This window comes from Salarias fasciatus, chromosome 19 (assembly GCF_902148845.1).
Source record: "Salarias fasciatus chromosome 19, fSalaFa1.1, whole genome shotgun sequence".
Taxonomy (NCBI): domain Eukaryota; kingdom Metazoa; phylum Chordata; class Actinopteri; order Blenniiformes; family Blenniidae; genus Salarias; species Salarias fasciatus.
This window is the reverse complement of record NC_043763.1, coordinates 17,246,576-17,268,295: the sequence shown is the minus strand read 5'-3', so window position 1 is coordinate 17,268,295 and position 21,720 is coordinate 17,246,576. Positions and strand designations below refer to the sequence as shown.

Here is a 21,720-nt window from a genome sequence, read left to right as displayed (position 1 = left end):
TTCACACAGTACGCACAATGATTCTTCAGTTATATGAATTTAAATGTAATTGGGTTAGTTACACAGTTGCTGTCAGACATGTTTGGTGGTGTTATTGTTGTACATCTTGGTAGTTTTTTGTAGCATTGTGACTTTGATTGTTATAGATTTAACTGAATCATGTTGTAATTGTCGGTATTGTGTTGGGTGCCATCGTAAAGCAATCGAATCAGGTCAGACACGACTTGATCAGATGTTCTGAAGCCTTGCCCCTCATCCAGGTGGCTTCATCTCTTCATCCTCCGTTGACAAGAGGCTGATTAACTTATATAATTAACTCAGTGCCATGTTATTCTGTGCTGTTAATTACTTTATATGTGACAGTACTTTGTCATATTCAACATGTACAACAACACATCTGAGAGTATCACAGTATTTCTGACACTACTGAGCTCGTGTTTCTGACTGGTGGGTGACCCCAAAGTGTGCTGCAGGGGGGAAAAAAGTTAAGGGAAAAAAAATCCTGAATGTCTATCTGTACTTCCTAATAGATGGCGCTAATTCCCTGCAATGCGGTCGACTCTCTCCCTTTGACACCATAGAAGAAGACCGCAGTGCTTGTTTTGATTTGCTAGTTGAACTCAGAGAAACTCAGGTGAGACTCGGACATATTTCGGAGTTCAGGCTGAAAAAGTCTCTCCAGTTGTGGAGCAGCTCTGTGAGGAGAACGGCTCGACCTTCATCTGCGAGCGTTTCTTGTCAGCTCTGTTCAGCTGAACACACTGGACACACACTAACGCACATCCACACTGGACACACAAACACACTGAGCTTTGTTTACTAAAACTTCAGACTGAGACTCTTGTCAGGAGGTAAAAACATGCAGTTCTCCATTAATTCCTCCAAACTCAGAGTTAAATCAGATATTGAAAAGAGAGCTGCTTCATTTACCGACTGAGAAGGTCATCTAAAGAAAAGTTAAATATAGATACTTGAATCCTTTTAAATTGCACTTTTGGCTGAATTTATTCTGAAGTTGTGGATAGATTCTGCTACAGAAGAAACGTTTTCATCGACAGTCCGGTGTTGGTTGTGATCGGTTCAGTGAGTGAGGATCCTCACCTATATCTTCATAGATTTTATTTAAAAAAAATAAACAAGCTTCAAATCAGGTATACTTTTAATTTCATGTATTTTCCATGAAAACACTCAGTCTGTTAAAAATGTGTGTGAATGAAATGTGTCGGCCTTATCATGCCTGAATAAGTGACTGAATAGTTTTAATAGGACTGTTAATTATTTATTCATTGAGTGGGCACTCAGCTAAAGCTACATATTGAGCATTTTTTTAAATGACTACTCAATACATTTACTTTTTTTTAATTTCATGTTTGTGCATTAAAACACAGTTGAGTCGCTAAAAAACAAGACTGAAGTTATTGAAGTAAGAGTTCGTGTTTATTAAATTTCAGCTAATTGAGCAAAAAATTTAACATTTCCTCTCCACTTGTTTTGGTTCATCATGGAACATGTTAGTTATGCTGACATACTGTGATTTTCCATTATTTTTTTTTTTTTTATCTCAAGTTCAAACTGTCTTGCCATTCAGTGACTTTTGAGAAGTTTAAAGTGTCCGTAGGTTTGTCTTTCAGGGCTGATGGTGGGTCCAGAAGTCAGACCAGTAGAGAACCACTGCTGTATAACATGAGCTCTAACTCTTTGCGCATGTACGCAGCAGTGCTTCCCATCACCACCGGACGCCATTGAAGCTCTCTTGTGACATGATAATGTTTATGCAACATCTTTATTTCCTCTGTGAGAGGAATCCAAACATGTTGTCTAACCAAACTAAAAAAAAAGCAAAAACTTTGAAATAGCACATGTACACAGTGGAGTGAAAGCCAGGCGGTGTAATGCTGATTGCTTCACCACAGTCTGTCTGAGAGACGGCGTTCTTTGATGTCAAAGATTCTCCTCATTTTTGTCGGGAACAATGTTTACTTTGCCTCATAAGAAAAAGTAGTTGTCATCATAAGAGCAACTTCAACGGTGAGATTGGCCATCATGTGGGGCTTGGTGTTTCTTAAGTACGAAGACGAGCGGGGATGCACATTGTGAATGTCGGTCTTAATGCACGCTCCGAGGAAATAGATGGAAATTGCAGATGAATGCAGAAGGAGTCTGAGGGATCGTTTACACTGGTTTCTTCTGATTTTTGCTCCTTAAAACAAGCAGAGTAATGGTGTCTCCCCGAGTCAGACCCCCAGCCACTAACGTCATAAAAAACAAAAATGTGATTGGTTGATGCCTACAATGTTTAGTCTGTTACTTGATCGTTCTACTGGTTATTCAGTCAGTGAGATGATGAACTGGTTAGTTGTCTATTGGGCGAGCTGCTTTCATGGTTAGTTTGCTGGTTGCTCATTCAGTTGTTGGATATATTATCAATTTGGTTTGTTGTTTTTTTAGATTTGTCAGTGTGTCATTCAGCTGAATGATTAATGCAGTTTTGTGGACAGCTGATTGGGTGGCCAGTCTCTTGGTTGATTGGTCAGATGCTCAGTCGTTTATTTATTGGATTGTTGGTCAACTGTGAAATGGATTGCTCACCCACCCAGCTGATTTCTTCATCGATCATCTGGCTGTTTCTTTCAGCAGTTAATCATGTGGTGTGATGTGACATTAATGATAATTTACAAAGAAAACTGCCGGCACATTTATTATATTCTTATATCCTTCTTGATATGGCTGGATATTTCAACTAACTGTAATTTTAGACTGCGAGTGACAAGTATGTTGAGTAGTTAAGTCACAGATTTCCTCCTTGCCCTTTACATGTAGTATAACTTATAGGTCACGCTGAATGAAATGTGGCTCCCTTCACATTCGTGTGAGTGCTTATGTTGAGACGTGCCTTTAATGTTAAAATGGGTCCATAGCCCTGCTATAAAGCCATAAACCTCTCTCCATAAACTCAACACTGATAAGAAAAGTACTCAGAAAGCCTGGAAAAGTACAAGCGACGCTTTAACAGGCCCTGGCTTGGATTTAAAGGATTGCCTGTAAGTAAAACAAATTGGCCATTTAGATAATCTCTCACCAATTTATAATTTTACGATGAAAGAAATCATCTCCGGCTTGTAGAATGGACATTAAAGGCATTATTTTCATTTTTTTATCTGGACCAGTGCTCTTTGTCCGGGAAGGGATCATGACAGATCGTGATTGTGATTGGGCGGCGCTCGAACCAATCGAGCATGGCTTCGTGCAGTTAATTGAATTCAAGAGCAAATACTTCTTGTTCTCTCAACTGTCCGGTAGGCACCGCTGCTGCATCCGTCTTCAGTGCTGCGCTGTAAATCTCCGTGAGTTTCTCCGGGTTTTGCCTTTAATGGAGAGGAGAGAAAGCAGCGGCGTCCTCACTTTGAGGTCCTTTAAAGTTTTCCTTCTTCATGGAATCCATTCAAGTACTGTATCTCTGAATATGGGTAATACAGAGGAATGAATAGAACGGATAAATAAATTGTTAAAAAAAAAAAAAGATTGAATTGTATGATTGTGAATAGATTTTTTTGTTGTTGTTTTTCTTGCTTTTGATTGTGTCCGTTTTTGTTGTGTTTTTTTATACACATCAAACACAAGCAGTATTCAAACTGCAGTATTTTTGCTATTATTCCAGAGCACTCAAAAGGAATAAAGGATATGATTGACGTGCCCGCTCATCTGTAGGAGAACAAAAGCCACGTTAATTTCAGTTTGAGGTTGCGCCTCTCCGATCTCCCTGTGTGTTTTGTTGTGGCTCATCTTTCGACAAGGACGCGTTTATTCAAAACTAGAAGCGATCTCCGCCAAAGCGTGGCAAAAGTTTTATTCAAATGTCTGGACACATCGCTTAGCATGATTTTGTGATATTCCGCTGAGTGCAACTCGTCTATCGGCGGAATCTATGAAAACATGATATGAGAGACACAGTTATGCAAAAACACTCAGACATTCAATGTTATTGTTAAAGTGATTTTAATGTGGGATCAGACTCTTTCACTTCCTCTTTCACTTTTACAAAAATGATTTTTTTTATTATTATTATTAAATACTTGTATCTTTAATTTATTCAGTGCAAAGTGATGTGCAGTAATATGAAAACACAAAGAATAGTTTAGTTTTGTGGCGCTTCTTCTCCAGGAAACCAGAGTTGAGTGAAATGGAACTGGAGGCAACGGCGAATGTTAAAGCTTACGGGTGAACCGATTCTGTTTAACAACGATCAAACAAACCAAGTGATATCAGACAGCGAGCTTATCCTTTCACTGCAGACTCGATGGTAGCAGGAGGCTGAGATCAAAAACTTCAAATTCCACACTTCGAGATCCTGCAGGAATTTGAGAAAGAGAAAACAGAGGAGAGAGCAAGGACTATAGGAGAGAGAAACTCAGTGTTGGAAGCATGCAGTGCTGAGCTTTGAATGTATGGAAAGTGAGAAAGAAGAGAAACTCAGTGCCAGATCTCCAAGCAGTCTAAACCTGTAGCAGCTTCACTAGAAAGCGATCTGTCTTGAACGAACTATTAGCTTGATTAAACCGGGGTTAAAACCTGATTTTAAAACTAATCTTTAAATCAAATTAATCTCCATAATATAAGTTTTACTTCAAACAATGTAACAGTGTAAAGAATGACTTTACCCTGGAAGCAACAAACTTGCATAACTGTTTCCTGTAAGTTATGTTTAAATATTATTTTTATTCACTGTTATTAGTCTTGAGAGGAAGCCACATGTTCCTGAACCCTCTATTTATTTTTCAATTAAAGCAACACTAAGGAACTTTTCAACCATAATGAAACATTTTAATATCTTTTGTGATGATACATCGACTTACAACTAGTTGAATGACCCCTCTGCCACAGCCTGAGGGCGTCAGTATTGCTTTCACTTGGACTAAGCAACTGTGAGGAGGGTGGTAGGAACCCTGCACACTAAAAAACTCCAAATGTGCGGACTGCTTTACGGCATGCGTCACATCATGATATAACATTGTTTAGCCACCATTAGATTCATTACCTCGTCACTATCCATCCTTCACACAGCCACTGGAAACAAATGAAAGGCGAGTTCAGTCCGACAGCACGCCACCGGGAGCAGCATTTTACGAAGCCACGCGCTAGTCCTCATGGGAACTGTAGTATTCGTTCAGGCAAAACACTACCACTTTTGTCCACTGGCGCCGCCAAAATCAACAAAAACTGAAAGTTCCTTAGTGTTGCTTTAAGAAGGTTTGACATATCTTAACAGTATTTCATTCAACATAGTTCAAATAGAACTGGGGGCTTCGTGGTTATTTTTACACTAGTTTTTAGTTGTTATCTAATCTCTATATAGATTTTTTTTTTCTTGCTTGAGTCGGTTGCTCTTGATCTTGTAGGTAGAGCATCTGATTTTTCATCCTGCAAACAGATGGCATGAATGAAGGAAAGAAATCAGGGCAGCCTGGCCGGGAATCTGAGGAGATGGAGGCAAAACTTTGCTTCACTGGAAACCCGTCTTTGAAAGGCGCGCAACTGATGGTAACGGACATGAAGAGTGAATTTCACTTAAAAATTGCTCATTTGTCCAATTAGTTTAACACTCTTCTGTTATGATAATTCGCTGTTCTCTGCGTTAGGTTTTCACAAACGGAGACTTCAAGAGAAGCAAGCAAAATGTGCCAATGTGTTTTTTACTTGGCTCTTTCCGTTGACTGCAGCAGCTCCATTCACTGTGGAAGCAACTGGAAGCAAAGATATTGTTGAAGCCGACGCTCTCCACCTTCCGGATGCCACCAGTAACACTACCAGCTCTTACAACCTATTGAGAACACTTTCTAATTGACTCTTACCTTGTAGCTTGTTAATTGTTTACCAATTCTCATTTAATAGTTGTCAGGAGACAGTCGTGATAATCTAAACGCTATAGATCGTAGCAGATGGCTCTGGACGGCTTCCCTTCTTCCTGACATTTAGATAAAAGCAGCAAGGCTGAGAACTGAGTAAACAAGAGGATCTCAGTCTCTTTGTCTTCTGCTGTTTCTTCAGCCTTGCAGCGAAGAATCAATGTGGAAGTAAACCTCCGACTCTAAAACCCCGCAAGTCCTTCAAAAGACAGCGAAGTGGCTAATGTTCTTTTGGACGGGAACTTCACTTGGTGGTAAAGGGGATGCGATCCAGTAACTTTCATCAGAAGTTTATTGTGATGAAACAGAAAAATGCAGACGTGAGCCTCAAGCAACAATGGAGTCCGTCCTTGGTGAGAAGACTTTGAATCGCTGTATAAAAACTCTTGGCACTGCTTTTACTTGCATGCGATTTCTGAATGGACTTGCTTTGTCGCAGAGATCAGGTTATTGTCTGCTGAATGTGCTTTTTTTTTTTTTCTTGTCTTAAAGTACACAGCTGAGTGACCAATGCAGAGGAGAGCCGTAAGACTCAGCATGTTTTGGTGAACTGGGTCCACTTTCACCCATATTAGGCGGAATGTCACAGCAAATCAGTGTAAAGATTATATAGTGACCACTTTCGCTCTGTAATGAAGATGTTCTGTCCTCCTGAGTGGCAAGGCTGACATCCTCCGGGGCCATCTCTTCAATATTTAAAAAAAAAAAGGAATCTATGGGAGGCTTTAGAAATCCCCATCTTCCTCCATCTGTATAGTGTCGGATGAGGGATATATTTTCCTTAGACTCGCGATTAAGGTGAAAGACACTAAAGTTATGCTGTTTGCAGCATTTTAATAATTTTACAATAGATTTTCTAAAAAGAACTTTAGTGAAACAGTAAAAGAGCCGCTCCTGTATATAAACATATAAACTGAGGAGCATCAGTCCTGCAGTAATGTGTTACTGTGTGTTTTGTGCACGTTTTTTTCTTGTTTTTTTGTTTCGTGTTTGCTATGAGAACCTCTAACCTGAACTCCACTCCACATGAAGCCGGCACAAAAACCGGCGGTACGCTTAAGTGAAATCCAGACTCTTAATTGATCACGATTCCGCTCTGGCCCACCAGTGTTGCGATTCTGGCGGGTTTTTTTTTGGGCGTTCGCCGTGTCATTTGTCAGCGGCCGCCGTGCCCTCTACCGCTCACCTCTCCAGCTCTCCGACACTCATACATCATTCGCCTCACAAAGCCAAACCAGCCCCGCCAGCACGGGGATAACACAACTCGCTCACTCCCACAGGCAATTCATCCCCCGCTGACCCACTTGTTTTCACAATCTGACAGGTGTGATTTAAGAACTGCGGTAGGCCAGGAGTGCAGCGGCCGTGTCTGGCTGCACTTACCTGCTCCAGGAGCCCCAAGTTAGTGGCATCGCCGCTTGGCTACTACTTTTTACTCCCCTTGTCATCAAAGTAAGATAAATCGATGAATTTACATACATCGCCCAGAGGTTCCGGTGTACTCCAGATAACTTTTTTTTTTTTTCTCTCCTGATAAATCACTTGGCTCGCGGTGTCAACATTATACAGAAAGGAAGCCACTAAGCACGGCCGATGCATAATACATGTGCCGAGCATGACTGAGTAGACGCTGCAAAAAAACCAAACCCGTATATGCGCGCATATGGGTTTGTAAGACTAACATGCTTTCGTTCGGCTTCATTTCAATAAAATATTATGTTTGCATCCCCTCTAAATGTCAGATGTCTGTTCAGAGTGCTTACGCAGACCCGAGCTGCAGAAAAGAACACAGAGAGACAATTCATAAGCGCTGACACACCACAGTGTTGATCATCCGAGTCATTTGATGCTAGTTTTGAGAGGAGCCGGAGCCGGATCGCTCAGCGGCAGATGCAGAAGTCCTGCCATGATGGAGGTCTGTGGGAGGCCTGTGACAAATGGGTTTGGTCCATTTAAGAATGCCACCACCTCCCTCGAAATCCAGCAGCATGTCAGCTTCTGACAGGGGCTTAAGAATCAAAAAAAAAAAAAAAAACGAAGTAGAGGTGTGCTCAGATTGAGACAGAATCGTCATTTTAACTTTCTGTCATATTGTGACTCGTCTCTTTTGTAAGCCTTTCTGTTTAGTTTGCTTTACAGCGTGCAGTCCGGGGTCATCGCCGAAACTCCAGCACTTCATTTGTCTAATTGAACCTTTTGTACCTTATATTTTAGGGGCTAATTATTTGGTCCGAGGTAATTAATATGGCCTCTTCTACGGTTAAAGCGAACAAGTCTTATTGAAAAGATTTAATTACATCTATCAAACGTGCACGCACACTCAGACACGCACAATGGCAACGGAACTGTTTGGAAAATATTAAAAAAGAAATATTAAATGCATAATTTAAGAATGCCTCATTTCTATTCTACACAAATTATTGAATTAGATTGAAGTGAAACTTGAATATTAAGATTCGTAATACTATCCATAAAATGTTGAGTATTTTTGGATTGGACTCCCAATTGGATAAATAGATGGATGGGATGTGTGTGTTTTCACTTGCATACTATATTATTGTTTGATCATTCAGTAGTTTGATTTAATTTTGGGGTCAAACTTGTAGTAGAAGTGTTTGCACTATAAGCCAAATAATACAAGCTTATTAAATGTCCTTTTTGCATTGATTAGCATTTTATTTTGGTTTGATTGATTCTGGAGGATATGAGAGAATGTGTAGCACTGTGAAGATTATTCAACTTAATGTATGAGCGGTCTGGGGAGTGCAACTGAAAGCACCAGCAGCAAAACACTGTCGTAATATTGGCCCATTTGTTCGGTTTCTCCTGACACGCCGGTGTTATAAATGTGTTGACTTTTGCTGCACTTTTATCTTGTCCTGCCACATTTTGTTCGCCTGTCACCCCGTTGTTCGCTACAGTTTGACAAAAGTGTGTAACGAAGCTGGATCGTCTCACCCTCTGTCTGGCTCTCTCTCTCTCTCTCACACACACACACACACACACACACACTGTACATCCAAACACGCACACTGGAACGCAGCACAAAGTAAATTAATTACAAACTTCAGGTTGAAATTTAGCTGAGCATTACCGCCTATCTCCGTCAGCTCGGCTTACAGCATTTGTTCAGCGCTGCCTCTCCTGTCATGGAATCCTTATCACACTTTTGACTCCTGAGTTCGTCTGAACGCGGAGAACAAATCTGCATATTACAGATCAAGGGCAAACTACTGTAAGCGCAGCCAGTCACTCATGATAGCAATCTCTCCTTGTCTTTTCTCGACTCGCCTCTCTCATGAGAGCGGGTGAGAAAACAAGATTCTCATCTGTGGGCAGTTTTTTTTTTTTTTTCTTCCTCCCAGCTTTGCAGTTTTGTTCCTGTTTGCTGCGATCAGGTTCAGATGATTAAGGTGAAGGTGAGCAGTCAGTTTGCTCAACCCGGAGATATCACTACTCCGATTTACATAGATATGCAAATGTCCCAATTGAGTAAGCTGAGGCCGATGATATGAATAGGTGTGTGTGAGTGTGTGCTCTCACTGTATCTAGGTCATTGTTTTTTTGCTGCCTGTGCTTCCTTCTGGGATGGATATGTACTGTATTCAAAGTCAGATGCTTACGAACCCGAAGCCGAGTTATTTATGCGGGCGAAGGCGCACTGCGGCTGTCATACAAGGTTTACAGTCAGGGGTTATATGAGCCGGTGTCACTGACTGATGTACTCCTTGGTGAGAATTGTATATTTCCTCTCTGTTGGGTGATGTTAGTCATGATTTTTGTCTGAGCAGCTTATTTGTGTGAATTTAGCACCAAAATCCAAAAACAAAGATAAGTTTCTTCCTAATTTTCCTCCTGAGGTAGACAGTTTAATGGTTGTTGTTCTAACCAGTTGTGGAAATAATTACACGATTTCACTGACTCCCTGTTTGTCGTTCAGTTGCTTCCTTCAGGCGTTATCACGGTGAAATATCGGCCTGTTTCTCACCCTCTTCCACGTTACACTAACAATCTCCTAGATCTTCCTCAGCTCCATCTCCACTCGTCCAACATATCTACCATCTCCTCTCAGCGTGTCGCCAGCATAGTTTCATCTCTCACCCGCTAAACCTTGGTGTCCTTTTAAGGTGTTCATTTTTGATTCTGTCCATTCTCGGTGTAATTCTCCTCTTCATCTCTGCCACATTCAACACTTTCCAAACCATACATCTCATACTGACCTTCAGTCCTCTTCACAGAACTCGATTTCTAAATGTTCTTATTTTTCTTTCTCAAAGGTCATAAAAAAAAAAATGATGAACTACTTGAGAATTTAACTCATGTACAATGTTTTCATCATCTCACTAGCTTCTGTGTGAGTGTATTTTTATCGTGTCCGCACTGTGAGACTCAGTCTAATGACTAATGGACTTACATCAGACGCTCTTGAACTTTGACTTAAGTGTTTCTTGAAAGTGGGAATAAATAAAAGCACTTGATGGAGAAGACAACGGCCTGCAAGAAAACAGCTGAAATAGTCGACCAGTGCGCCGATAGCGGCACAGAGGTTCATCTAAGTATGCTACATAAACCTGTGTTACAGATTCATTGAGCGTTACCAACAAAGTTGGTTCATTATGGCGTTACAGCATCGAGTAAACAGCTGAGTGGTGAGTGTGTGAGAAGCACAGAGTCACAGGTTTGATTCTTTGTCCTGTTTCTGTTTCTCCTCAGCGGCTCCGCCAGGCCAGAACATCACGCTAGAAGGACAGTACCTGTGCTACCAGGGACCCGGGATCCCGCTGGACAAGCTGTGTGATTTCACTCCGGACTGCCCGCACGGCGACGACGAAGGAGACCGATGTCGTGAGTACACACACATTGATGACACACACCGTACTTACACACAGCTTTTCTATACGTTTAATTCAAAGCATTAGGACTTGAAATATTCTGAAAATGAGGGAAGAATAAGTTGTGAATAGATGTTATGTTTTGGGAGGAGAGAGCAAAAAGCTGAAGCTTCATCCTCCAGTTCAGCTCTGGATGAAATCGGCGTGCTTGAGCGGTCGGCCAGCCGTGCTGAGCCGCCCCTTAATAAAGCCGTTTCATGCTGTCCGACGGCGCAGCGACTGAGCATCTGCGTGAGATTTCTCGGCATGAAAAAAATCAGCGAGAGAAAGCGGAAAAAAAGAGAAAAGCTCGGCGTAGCTATGCTTGGCTAGCATTTCTCACCCTTGACATATTCCATGCTTGTTATTTCTATCTCTTTGCACATTTGTTTTCAGCTTCTTTTTTTGTTGAGGCCTAGAAGGAACGCTAGCCAAGTGTGCTGACATCTTATTCACAAGTGAAGTCCCACAGGCTTCCCGGTTTGTGTCTCCGTGTGTGAATGCTGGGAATCTTTTTTTTTTTTTTTTCCCCCCGACCTGCATGCTTGCACTCTCGCTCAGATTTACACATGCACGGTTCAGAACTTTTAGCCATTTTCACCCGTATTAAACCGAGCTGAATTAATTTTCCGCGGCCCACCGTGCAGGTCAGCCTCCCATGAGGTGCTTATTAAAATGATGGCCGTTCCCTGGCCCATATAGGTTTTCCAAACAATAGGAAGCTGAGAGATAAGAGGCTAACGATAGGGTGAAAATCCCTTCCTGGTGCACTCTCCCTTTTTTTTTTTCCGCTCCGGGGAGGACTTATCAATGCTAATTGGCCCGAGAGGCCAGACCCAAGGGTGCAATCTCCATCTGAATGCAATAAGTGTGCAAATGTTTTGATTTTAAAAGCGGCGAATCAGGACGTTTAAGCACAAGTAACAATCAGCGAGACAAAAAGACAGCTTGTCCAAGTCATTTACTGGCAAGGAGAATTACTAAATGACATGTTCTGGAGGTGATAATCAGACTGCGTTGGCGGCAAACAGAGCATGGAAACTCCAGTTTAGCATTTACAGTAAACCGATGGAACTTCCACAGAAAGACCTAATGTGCTGAGAGATTTTGGGCATTTTCACACATCATTCCCTCCCCCCCCCTTGTATCTTCATAATGCTCACAGAGGCATGAAGGCCAGCTGTCATTACCTCCGAATCAAGGTCCTCCTCTCCTCCCTCAGTTGATTCTTTCTCTTTTATTTTTTTCTTAAATGTGACAACCTATAATCCTTCCTGATTAAGGACAAGGAGCAATGATCCAGGAGTCCATTCATCACTCCACCCTGACATGCTCTTTTTCCTCTCGGGCTCCCGATTCGTTCCATTTTCATCCCTCGCCGTCGTCACAGATTACCCCCCTCTACCCCAAATCACACAGTGTTCCCGCTCTGATACCCTATTCTCTATGATCTATCCATGACTTATCTTCGTCTGATTTGATCTATTTAAATCCTTCATAAGCCCCGCCAAGGCTCATTAACGGGGAGAAGGCGGAAAGAGGCAGGAGGAACAAACTTAGCCGGTGTCAATCACAAAGCCTCCTGACATATAAGGGAAATGGAGTCCCTGTGGATATTCCTCAGCATCCCGGCCTCCATCATTATGCACAAACACATCCCCGGCTCTTTGAGAGTTGCAGGCTTCCTTCAGTTGATCTTAGTCGGTTTTAAATTCTGCCGACACCCCTCTGCTTTCCAACACTACATCGCCGAGGAGACACAGAAGTCCTGTTTTGCATCAAAATTTGAAATTTTAAGCACCAGTACAAGGTCTCTCTCTCCCTGTCGATACCACGGCCACTCGCCTCTCCCAGGGATCATTAAAAGTGTTCTGCAAGGTACTGAACATTTGTTATTTATGACAGCTTTTTTATTAAATCTTCTAAAAGTAGTGGCTTTTTTTTTCTCTTTTACTACTCATTGAAAAAAAAAAAAGTAGGCAGTAATATCTTTTGTATTACTTCACCGTCTCACCCTGACACATTAACGGAGCTGTCAGCACCGTGTGGGCCAGTCGGATGACTGATGGATGTACGGCTAAAGGACTACGGCTAAAGTTACATCAGTTAGTTTGAGGAAATTCTTTTATTATTATGATAATATTAAACATAGAGCCTAAAACTAGCAGAAGAGAAAGCTCGCTGTGGCCTGAGACATGATTTTTAATAAATTAAGGTTTCAATAAAGGCAACTGTTGTTACAGAGTTGTCAGCTGGACAATCACAGTGTTGCTCCTTTGATAAACAGGAGTTTAGTGAAATAGTTATCTTGAAGAAGATAGCTTTAGCTAACATTGAAGGTGGTGAACATATCGCTGTGAGATCACGGCATTAAAGCTGTTCAGCCATTTGCAAAAATCACATCTCATGCTCTGAAACTTCAATAATAATAAGACTTAAATGATTTCATATTGGTAATCAATCACTCAGACTTTACAGCCTAAAGTAGAGGCATTAGAGTAAATATATTAGTTTATAAGACCATATTTCAAGTGCTGATCGGTACAGCATTACAGTTTTACTGGGGAATGTGCTATTTATGGTCTGTTGAATATTTAATTCTTAAAAACATCCAACCAGACAGTAGAAGGAAGTACACGGGCTAACCAAGGCAGAGAGGGAATGGAGCAAAAACAATATTAATTCATGTATGAGAAGGATTAAACAATATAAACTATTCCCATTCAGTAGTTTTAATTTGAACACAATAAAGGCGGGGTGAAGTTTCAGATTTACAGCTGTGAGTTTAGCGTTATGGCAGAGGTGTTGCGTTCTGGATGACTTAATAATGATTCTTTTAAAAAAGAAAAAATTCAATCAGCTTATACAATTTAGGTATAAACTCCCTCTATTAGATCTTTGCTTTCCAGAAGTAGGGTTTCCGAAACACGTCTATAAGGCGTTACGTGCTGTTTGAAATAACCGTTTCCAACTTTGTGTAAAGGCTTGAAGCTCAGTAACTGTGAGAAACTCAGAGCAAACCTCCCAAATGACCATTCTGAACTGACTTCTTACTTTATAAACATAATTTATGTGTACTCAGCGTCTAAAGTTCACATTTTTAAGATGTAATTTCTTCCATTTTAAAGATAATGAGGCATAAAAATCAATTTTTTTAAAGGAAGTTGCTTATAAATAACAAAATTACACAAGTCATTACTTTTCAGTCATTTAGATATGAAACATTCACAGATTGCTCTTCATTTCCTACAGAGTTTTATTATTTAAAGCAGGAGGTCCACCCAACCAAACGTCTTTATGCTAAAAATTAGTATTTCCATATTTCTCAAACTAGAAGCCCTATATGTTCACCTCAGAGAAGTGAAACATTTCATACTATATTCATCTTTAAGAGAGCTGACATGATCCCAGTCCAGCGCTAAATGTTTCTAAAGCACATGAAGTAAACTATTTAGACGCATCGTTCAGATTAACCTCATGCATTATTTATATTTTATTCTTTTCTTGATTAATATGTCGATGATAACTCTGTTTATGATTTGTTTTGATGGGCCTGACTCTTGCAGTCATATATTAACACTGGTGTTCGAAGTCAGTGAAGCCAACTTTTTGAAAGTTTAAAGGAGCTTCAACGTTTGCGGCGTACTGTTCTCTACGTGGATCATCTTGTCACATCAAAACAGCTCCCGCTAGAAATTTACAGTAACGGTGAACAAAAAAAAAAACAAACAGAAGACATAATGAAATTGTCTAAATGTCAAACAGTGATACTGGGAGCCGGAAGAAAAAAAACATGAGGAACAAGGTGGGAAGACTGAAGCCTCTCCGTCCTTCCTGACATGTGTTTTCCAATAAAGCCTGTTGCAGAATTATTAGTATCATTTAAACATCAGCGAGGTTGGTGGTGTTTAGTAGACCAGTAAAACCAAACTGCCTTCAAGTCTTGGTCATAAAAGAATCCATTTTCATCGGCCGCATCCTCTTGTCAAGCCGACAGTCGCGCTGACGTTGGGCTGAAATTGACAACATTAACTGAATGACATTCAGAGAGATTAAATCATCACAGACGGCTCTGTTCGCACTGGAAACATGACTGTGAATCTCTGCGAGATGCGTAAACAACATCTAAGAGGAGCAATACCAGATTTATGTAACGAAGAGAGTGACTCATATCACAAGACACGGAAGAAGATGAAATTTACTTATTAAAGCAGAAAGTCCCGAGATGCTCTGCATTCGCTTGAAAACATCACAGGAAGCAGCCATCCACTTTTTCCTTTTTTCTCCTAGTGTTATGAAATTGCATTCTCTGCTACTCGCTCTTTGGCTCTTTTGCACAACAAAAAAAACTCAGTCATTGGGGGGAAAAAAGACAGTTTTTCTGTTTGTTCTCCCTGAAGACTACCTGCTGTATGATCCCCCCTCAGGCCAGCCTCTGATCCCATTACCTGGAGGACGCCTTTCACAAAAAGCTCATAGTTATCAGGCCGTGGCTCCTCGTATGCAATCGGCACTCAGACAACGGCTCATGATAAAAGGAACATAAAGGAAAGATAAGGTGGCTCAATGAAATTTGAAGACAACACATCAAACTCCAACAGGAGCCATAAAATGTTACATTTTTTCTTCAATGTGAAGCTCTGAGTGCATAGACGGTGTGAGTAAAATACAAATTACAGCGATCTTTGACATGGTTTCAAGTCTTCTTTAACCTTTTATGAACCACTTTAATATTTGTGTATTTTAACACCTATGTGCTGTTAGCGATTCAAAAAACATGTTTTGCCTGTAAAATGATTTTTTCTCTCTGCTGTCAGCAATAGTATTTAAATGAGTATTATAAGAAAACAGTGTGAGATCAGTAAGAATAATGTGCAAAATGTAAATAAAAAAGAAAAAAGTCTTACTTTTGAAATAAAACTGGACAAAATGGCAACGTATTTCACAAAAAAAAAACTCTAAATAGACATTTTCTTTGTATGTCTTTGAAGAAAGTTTTCACAACCATAGTTTGGGGTATTAGTGTCTTGCAAGCTGATCTGTTCTGTATTAACTTTGAGTTTTTCATACTAATGGAACCAAAAAGCTACAACTGACCAGATGATGGTAACTTGATTCCTAAATTCTAAATTCTTCTGTGCTATTTCATGCATTTGATATTTTAAGCACACATTTACTGATTTCAGTTTCTAAATATCTAATTGTTGTGAGGCCCTTTGCACACCGACACAGTAACACTGGAAAACATCTATTTGGCTTGGTGATGGACGTGTTACTGTTCAAATATGTGCTGTTCCTGAACTTGTTTATCTTCTTTATTCAGTTATTTAGCGAAACATGAAACTTTCGAGTGTTTTGGGCTTCGCTTGTTTCCAGTAAAACTCTTCCTTTGTATCGCAGCCGGACAGGCCAGCTTTTACCCACACGGCGGTTTAAAAGCTTCCTGCGATTGGTTGAAGTTTGAAGTTGATTGCTCCCACAGATTGACATCCCGTCACCACTGTGGCTCTCTCATTTCCCCTCGGAACCCCCCCCCCACCACCACCACCACCACCACCACCTCCCCCTCCTCTCTTCTTCTTGTTCTATCACGTCTTCCGATCTGCCGCTCCGGACACATCGGGACTTTTTTCCATTTTCTGCCTCTGTTTCTAACGTCAGCTCCCTCCACACTTCGGTCCTAATTTTTTCCCTCCAACACACCCAGAGTCCTGTGGGCCATTAGCCTCCACGCAGCTCTCTCCAGCGCTCTCGGCCCCTCCTCGCCTCCGCCGTCGCTCAACTCCTCCATCACTCGTCCGTCCTCTCTCTCTTTCCCTGGAAATCCGGCTCCGGCTTTAATGGCATTTCCCCCTTTCTCCCGCCCACCCAGCCACCCCTGCCGGGCCCGTCCGCTCATTATACGCCTGCTTTAGTATATCATCTTTTACTCCCCTCCCCTGATGTAATATCACTTTTCTCTCTCGCTCGGCAGGACGTTTCCTCAACGGCAGCTACTGCTCTTTTGAAGACGGCGACTGCAGCTGGCAGCCGGCGTCGGGCCGCGGCCTCTCCTGGAGGAAGTTCCGGTCGCTACCCAAGGCGACCCGACAGAGCTGCCCGGCCTCAGGTGACCCATCCACACCGCCGCTTATTAATATAGTCCAATCGCTATGGTGGGAATAGTTTTTAGCAAATACAGTATATATGTAGAAAGATTATGTAAATTAAGAATAAAAGGGAACTGCTGCTTGTATTCCTGAGGGTTTGTTGAATATCGGCGGGCAGCGAAGAGGTGAGGGTGTGTCATCGACCCTGACTCAGGCTGTGCGACGCTGCAGACATTGATATGTCGCTCTCGCTCGGCTCGCAGCGCTTCTACTCGCGCGATCCCGAAGGAGGGACGGGCTCCAACTGCAGTTCATCATCAGTGCAGCGACTCAAGTGTGTCTCCAGAGGAGGTTTTAAAGTTTCAGTTTTGCTGAGGCCTGTTTTTGATCTCAACTATTTACAGAAATCTCAGAGGTAGCGCGGGGGGACTGTAAATGAAGCGCTCTGAGTTTCATAGTAAATAGTAAGCGATTCAAAATCAGTTTGTTGTTTTTTTAACAGCCTGCTACACTGACCTGGAATTAAGGACAGTCTCTAATCAGGGCTCCTTGAAAATCTTACTTTGGAAACTTTTTAACATTTTTAAATTTGGGTACTGAACTTGGAGCTGTTGTTCTAATTTATTTGTTTAGCTTTTTTTTAATTCAATGACTTAGTTTAAAATGTGTCTTTATGCACTGTATATCAGACTGTAGCAAATAAATGGAAATACATGGAACTGTGTTTTAACTTGCATCTTTTCCTTCCTTTCCAGACCATCGAGGACTTGTAATTTGACACCAGCCTCATTGCCTCATTGTTACATAAAACTAAAGAACTCTCTGGACTCTTTTGTTCAGTTTTGTTTGCCTTGTTATGCAATGATTCATTTCTCGTACTAAAATACATGATAAACATAGCTAATGATGTGAGACAGCTTCTCTGAAGCTGAACTAATTTAATTTTTACTTTGTTAATTTATTTACTAGTTTATTTGTGGGGAAAATATCGAGACACAATGATGTTGCTCTGCTTACGGACACCCGAAACAGATATTTGTGTTCGACAGCAAGTGGCTGCTGCAGTGAAGGGAGCAATCACGAATCGACAAACCGAAGCAAACTGCAATCTTTAAAAAAAAAAAAATCCTGTGTTGCTGTAACTCCTGAGTGAGTGTGTGATTGATAATCTGCTCTGACACTTCTTTTTTCTCTCTGCGTGTTTGTTAAAGGTTCTACGTTCACTGTCGAAGGAGGCCAGTCTAAAGGTCAGCGTGGCTTAGCTTTGCTGAGGAGCCCGCTCTTCCCTCCTCCTCTGAGAAACTCCCCTTGCACGGTAAAACTCCTCACAGTGTGTGACTTTCCTTTATTTCGATTTGAAATCATGAAATACAGAGTTTGTTGTGTGGAAATACATATCTATTCACCTCTGCTGTTTTCTTCTGGACATCATTTGTACATTTTTGTTGCGTCTTCCTTCAACTAAATATAATAATAAATTTCCATTCACAAGAAAGAAACAGTTACTTTAATCAATTTGTAGAACTTTCTAAAGCACTGAACAAAAAAACAAGTTCATCTGGAAATTTATTGAGCGTAAATATCAATCATTAAGCGGTAAAATAGGTCCCAACACAAACACGTTTCATGTTTCTGTATCAGTCCAAAACTAACTTGTGTGTAATAAGAATCTGAATGAGAAGAAATGAATTCGCACAGATGCCCATTTAGCTAATTTCCAAGTCACAGTTTTTGATGCATCATTGAAAAAACTGCCATTTGCTGCATTAATTATTACTTTGAGAAACAGTTCAGAAATCTGACTCCGTTATTCCGAGCAAGCCGGTTCACAGCGGCCGGCCTGAGCATCCTGGGAGATCCTCGCAGTCATCCCCAACCTGTCAGTCACAGGTCGAGAAAGTACTGCATGATGAAGCCCGCCGTGGCGTCCGAGCGGGTCTCCCGCATCACGCCGCCGTGAACTCTGACCTCCTGTTTGTTTGCCGGGCTCATTTGGAGCGGAGTTAAGGAATAATTGGAAGCGAGGGCGGCCGAGACGGGAGGGACGGGCGAAAGTTGGAGCCCGATGCACGGGGTCGAACGGTCAGACGGCGAGATAAGACGCCGAAATACAGTCAGCCTTGTCGATTGAAACGTGAAAAGAGCCTGCGGGCGGGAGAGGGAAGAGAACACACGTTGAGGCGGCTGCCTCAATCTCAGGTACGTTTGAGGTGTGTGGCGTTAGCGAGGAGCCGGAGCACACCGCCGCAGACCTCCCCTCGCCGCTTCTTGGCAGGCCGCCAAAGATTAGCAATGATTCCAGATTAGCGGGCTAAATCCTTCTTTCCACAGCGAGCTGGTGCCGTTCAGCCCTGCCTGTCTGCTCTTGGACAACTATGTTGAGGATATTAGTTTTGGGTATTAGCGACAGAACACGTTCACTTTCATGTCATGCCCGGTGTGCGCCGTGCAGCGGCTCTAATCTTGATGTTTAAATGACCGCCATGTGGCCGCGCCGCTGACGATAAGAACCGCAATCGCCGGCCACAATGCAGGCGCCCGGACTAGAAGTGTTGAGGTTTTTCTTTCTTTCTCTTTTCTTTCTTTTTTTTCCCCGTCGACAGGCTTAAGCCAGCATCTGTTCCACATAAATGGTGGAAAAAGAATTATCCTCCTGCCTCCAAAACAAAACAAAATAACAAGAATAAAAAATGCTGGAGAGCAAAATGGTCACATCCAGAGCTTCAGATTCAGGTTTCCTTTTACGTAGTTTAATTCCTGTAGCAGCCAATGAGTTGTCCATTTGAATCAGACTCAGCAGTCGCCGCCGCGCGAGAGCAGCACAGATCGCAAAATAACCCAAATTATAATCCTGATTGAATTCTATTAATCTTGTAATAATTAGAACTGAGCAGATGGCTGCTGCTGATTCATCTCGGTGCAAATTTAAGTCCATCCCGCTTTTAACTGATAACACATTTGGCTGCTTTACTTCTGTTGTGAAATCCTCACTGGGAAATGAAGTAGCAGGTTTTTGTTTGTTTGTGTTTTTGTTTGATTCACTCACATGGAGCGAAAAACTGAATAATTTATAGAGCATTTCTCTGCATTTTTAAGTTTTGTACAAAATCCCCAAGTTGATGGTCATTGAAAAGTCTACTTTGATTTTTGGCTTTTGATTTGAAACGTGATTTTGTTTTGAAATCAAACAGGAAGTTGCAGCATTTAGGCACATATACCATGATTGTCTGTGGTTTAAAACAGGCTTCAAAAACACAGCTGCTTTATCTGCAGTTTTGCAATCCAAATCCTCTTTTTTTTATCACGTAGCAGCGAGAGAAAAACTTTGCAATGAATCTATAAATGGTGTTTAGCATCCCTCAAATGGACTGAAAATTCAAAATACAGCAATGCTTCCAATAGCCGTCTCAGTATTGATGGGTTTGACTGCCTGCACAGTTCTTTGCTATACAAAAGAAAACAAAGGATTGTTAAAAATGGTGCAAATCAATCTTAACAGCATAGACAATAAACAAAGCAGACCAGTACATCAAAATAAATCGACAGTCTGTCAGAAACACAGCAGGCACTGGAGGTCTTCCAACAGACGCCCCCACAGCGAGTATTAGCATTTTATTTTGCTCAGTATGGGGTTTGTTGGGGGATTTAAAAAAAAAAAAAAGACACATAAGCTGGGAATGGAGTTCGAACAGTAACCCTGCTTCATTGTTAGTGGTCAGTGACGTCCAAGATGTGACAAACAATCCATCATTACCCAGGTTAACTAGCGACAGAGTTTAGTGACATTGTTCCAAACTGTTCCTCTAACCTCACTGGGATGATTCTGGAGAGATTATTTATCATTTTCAGGACATTTCAGACTGGAAACACTCACAGCTGGTATGCGTGAGCCTTTACCAGTCGAACTTCCACCAACATTTAAAACTATCGAATGAAGAAAGTTTACAAAGAGATCTGCTGTAGTCGGTTTGATCTCGTTCCCAAGTGGTTTTCTAATCATTAGTCCTTGTTAAAGTTTTGCAAAATGTGTGCTTTTTTTTTCACTTACCTACCAGACTTAGATGCTAGATGTCAGTATTGTGGTTTAATAGTATCACTTGCCTTACATGAGTTAGTCACGGAGGTGCTCTCTGTACAGCTGAGTAAACCAGCGACGTGCAGACAGGCTGCATTAGTGCGTCACAGGTTGTCTGGATGCAGGTTATTTTTAATGCTCAGGCGTCTTTCATGCTGCCGTCAGAAGAATTGAATTAGTTCATAACTCATGAGGCATTTCTCCAGAAGAGAGTTTAGTCTCCGCTCCTGTAGCTCTCACCGCCGCTCTGGACTAATGAACACAGGCTCCTACAGACTCTTATGAGTGTGTTAGCTGCTGCACTGTGCGACATTGATTTCCATTAACATTGGTAGAATGTATTTGTCACCACGATGACATTCTCAAAGGTGGTGTCTGCTGCAGTGAACTTCCATATGCAATATCGATATTGTTTTGATCTTTTGTCTGGAAAAAAAAAAAAAAAAATCGCTCAGCAATCTACAGCAAAAAGAAGCAGACTCACTCCGTCCTCCACGACTCTGATAACCTGACGTGTGATCTTTCCCGGGCAGGTGCGGTTCTGGCTGTGCTCCGGCGGTCCGCAGATGGGCTCGCTGTCTCTGTGGATGGTGGAGAACAGCACCGGTCCAGAGGAGCAGCGGCGGCTGTGGCACTCGGCCAGCGAGCCCCGATCGGACAGGGGCTGGAAACTCATCGTGCTGCCGCTGTACGGGCTGGCAGACTGGTACGAGGAGCGATCACCTGCTCGGGCTACACGACAGGCAGCACTGATCACATCATGTCGGCGTGTTCGGGTTGTC

General features: G+C 41.8%; 1 protein-coding gene across 2 annotated transcripts in view; it reads left to right on the top strand.

Annotated features, from left to right (window-relative positions):
• The window catches only part of alk (ALK receptor tyrosine kinase), a 410,695-nt gene that overhangs the window by 323,922 nt on the left and 65,053 nt on the right, over positions 1–21,720 (top strand). For both annotated transcript variants that reach the window (XM_030117063.1, XM_030117062.1), the window contains exons 6-9: positions 10,617–10,748; positions 16,749–16,883; positions 18,075–18,178; positions 21,472–21,644. In XM_030117063.1, coding sequence (XP_029972923.1) covers positions 10,617–10,748; positions 16,749–16,883; positions 18,075–18,178; positions 21,472–21,644 — 544 coding nt within the window. The remainder of the gene's footprint in view (positions 1–10,616; positions 10,749–16,748; positions 16,884–18,074; positions 18,179–21,471; positions 21,645–21,720) is intronic.